Source organism: Terrapene carolina, unplaced genomic scaffold, assembly GCF_002925995.2.
Source record: "Terrapene carolina triunguis isolate 2854851 unplaced genomic scaffold, T_m_triunguis-2.0 Scaffold26352, whole genome shotgun sequence".
Taxonomy (NCBI): Eukaryota; Metazoa; Chordata; order Testudines; family Emydidae; genus Terrapene; species Terrapene triunguis.
This window is the reverse complement of record NW_020690703.1, coordinates 1-2,601: the sequence shown is the minus strand read 5'-3', so window position 1 is coordinate 2,601 and position 2,601 is coordinate 1. Positions and strand designations below refer to the sequence as shown.

At 69.1% G+C, this 2,601-nt stretch overlaps 1 protein-coding gene across 1 annotated transcript; it reads right to left on the bottom strand.

Moving 5' to 3' along the window:
- Positions 1-53: 53 nt before the first annotated feature.
- Positions 54-2,535, bottom strand: LOC112124720 (cyclin-dependent kinase 16-like; the record flags this gene model as incomplete). Its single annotated transcript, XM_024223189.2, has 4 exons — positions 54-159; positions 1,140-1,237; positions 1,942-2,062; positions 2,412-2,535. Coding segments are annotated over 4 exons (449 nt in total), but the record flags the coding sequence as incomplete, so codon positions are not given.
- Positions 2,536-2,601: the final 66 nt, after the last annotated feature.

The window sequence follows — 2,601 nt, the reverse complement described above, 5'->3', positions numbered from 1 at the left end:
GCCCCCCGGCCGTCACTCACAGCCCCCGGGACCCCCCCGCGTGCAGGGCTGACCTGGGCGCGTGATGGAGCAGGGCCTCAGGCCGGTACTTGGGGTAGTTGTAGGATCGGAACTCCTCGTTGGCCAGGATCCCTGGCCAGGTCTCCTCGGTGGGGGTCCCTGGGTGAGGGACAGACGGGGTGAGGGACAGACGGGGTGCGGATACGACAGGGGCCCATGGAGCCCCCCCCCCCCCCCCCCCCGCAGCACCCCGCCCCCTGCCCCCCCCCTGAACCACGGTGACCCCCCACTGAACCCCCCGCCCGCCCCCTGCAGCACGGTGACCCCCGCTGAGCCCCCACCCACCTCCTGAAGGGGGGATGATGTGGGGATTTTCTCGTGTTATGTTGTATGTGAGTTTTATTGTTTTGCATGAACGCTGTGTGTGCCTCAGTTTCCCAGGGTGCTGCACTAATGCCTAGGTGGTGGGAATAAGGGCGTGTGACTTTGGGGGGCAGGTGAGACGGGTGGAGCTGCCTGCCGGTAGGCGATGGCCGGTGCCCTTCGTAACCTGAGACCCAGGAGGGGGATGCGACTCTGCGAAGACAAGGAGGAGCAAGGCGGGTGGCTGAGGTGGGGTGGCTGGAAGCTGGCAGTGTGCTTGGGGGGTCTGGAAGAGGGGGGGAGAATCCAGGGCATCCGGCCCAGGACTCCCCAAGATGGACTTGGCTGAAAGTCCCTGATTTCTGTGCTAACAAGCTCTGTTCTACGCCGTGTTCCCGGCTGGCTGCGGAGTTGGGGGGCAGGGCCCTCTGGCTCCCCCCCGACCCCCCCCCCCCCCAGGGCGGACTCGCTGCGGGAGGCGCACGGGAGGACGGGGATGCTGAATGCTCCGGGCTCAGCCCCAGGAAGGTGGAAGCTGTGGCAGCTTCTTGCCCGGGGAGAGGAGGCTCCCCCTGAGTCCCAGCTGGCTTCGTCGGGAGCAGCTCCGGAGCATCGCCCCAGGGACTCCGTGACACACGGCGCCCCCCACCCGCGGCACTACAGCCCCTGCCAAGCCGGCACCCTCCGACCATGCTCCCCGCAGCACAGCACCCCCTGCGGAACCCGGGCCTGCCCCCAATCGCCCCCGCTGACCCCCCGCCGAGCGCCCCCCTCACCGAGGATGCGGAAGATGAAGTGCAGTTGTTCCTCCACAGTGGAGCCAGGGAAGAGCGGGCGGCCCGTGGACATCTCATAGAATATGCAGCCCACGCCCCTGGGGGAGAGGTGCTGGAGTCAGGGTGCCCAGAATTGGGGGGGGTCTCCCTGGTACAGCCCCTCCCCCTCCCCGGTTCCCATGGGTGCTCAGAGGCACAGCCCCCTCGCCCCAGCACGACTGATGGCAAAACCACCCGGGCTGCAGAAGGGGACCTGCCCCCTGCCTGGGCTGGCACATCCCACCCCCACCCACCCCCTGCCTTCCCCTCCCCTGCCTGGGCTGGCGCATCCCACCCACCCCCGCCGCCTGCCTTCCCCTCCCCTGGGCTGGCACGTCACACACCTCCCTGCCGCCTGCCTTCTCCTCCCCTCGCCCGGGCTGACACGTCCCGCGCCAGGTGGTCTGAAGGTCCAGGACTGGGGCGGGGGCATCGCTGTCACTGATCAGGCCCCGCTGGGCAGACCGGGGTGGGAGGCTGGGGGCTGCGTGGGGGAGGGGGCAGCACTTCGGGTGTGGAGTCCAGGGGGTCCCCATGTGGTGAGAGAGCAGGAGAGGCCGGGGCCAGATAACGGAGCTGGACTGGGCCAGGAGAGGAAGGGGGTCCTGGAAGGGATAGGAGGGGGGCAGAGGACCAGTATGGGCTGGGAGAAGGGGGGTCAGGGTCAGGTGGGAGCAGGAGGAGGGGGGCGGGTCCCAGGCCGGGCGGGGGCAGGAGGGGCGGGGCGGGTCCCAGGCCCAACCCGCAGCCCCCCCCGGCTCACCACATGTCGATCTGCGTGGAGTACTCGGTGGAGCCCAGCAGGATGTCGGGGGGCCGGTACCAGAGCGTCACCACCTCGTTGGAGTACGTCTTAGTGGGGATGGACTTGGCCCGCGCTAGACCTGGCAGAGAGAGGGGGATGGCACTGGGGGGTTCCGGGGCTCACAGCTTAAACTCACTGCACTCATTGACGAGCAGGTTCCGGGGGGCGGGTTGGGGGGCTCTGGGAGGTTCTGGGGGGCTCAAAGTCAGCCAGCTTGAGCCGCTCGTTGACGAGTGGGTTCTGGGGGGCAGGGGTGGGGGTTGATTCAGGAGGCTCTGTGGGGCCCTGGGGGGTTCCGGGGCTCACCGAAGTCAGCCAGTTTCAGCTCGCCCCGCCCGTTGCTGAGCAGGTTCTGGGGGCGGGGTGGGGTTTGGGGGTTCAGGAGGCTGGTGGGGATTGGGGGGCCCTGGGGGGGTTCCGGGGCTCACCGAAGTCGGCCAGTTTCAGCTCGCCCCGCTCGTTGATGAGCAGGTTCTGGGGTTTGAGGTCGCGGTGCAGCACCTTCTGGCGGTGGCAGTACGCCAGGCCCCGCAGCAGCTGGAACAGGAAGAGCTGGGGGGGGGACGGAGAAACGCCGTCAGCCTGGCACAGGGGGGCCCCCGGGAGCTCCCCCAGCCC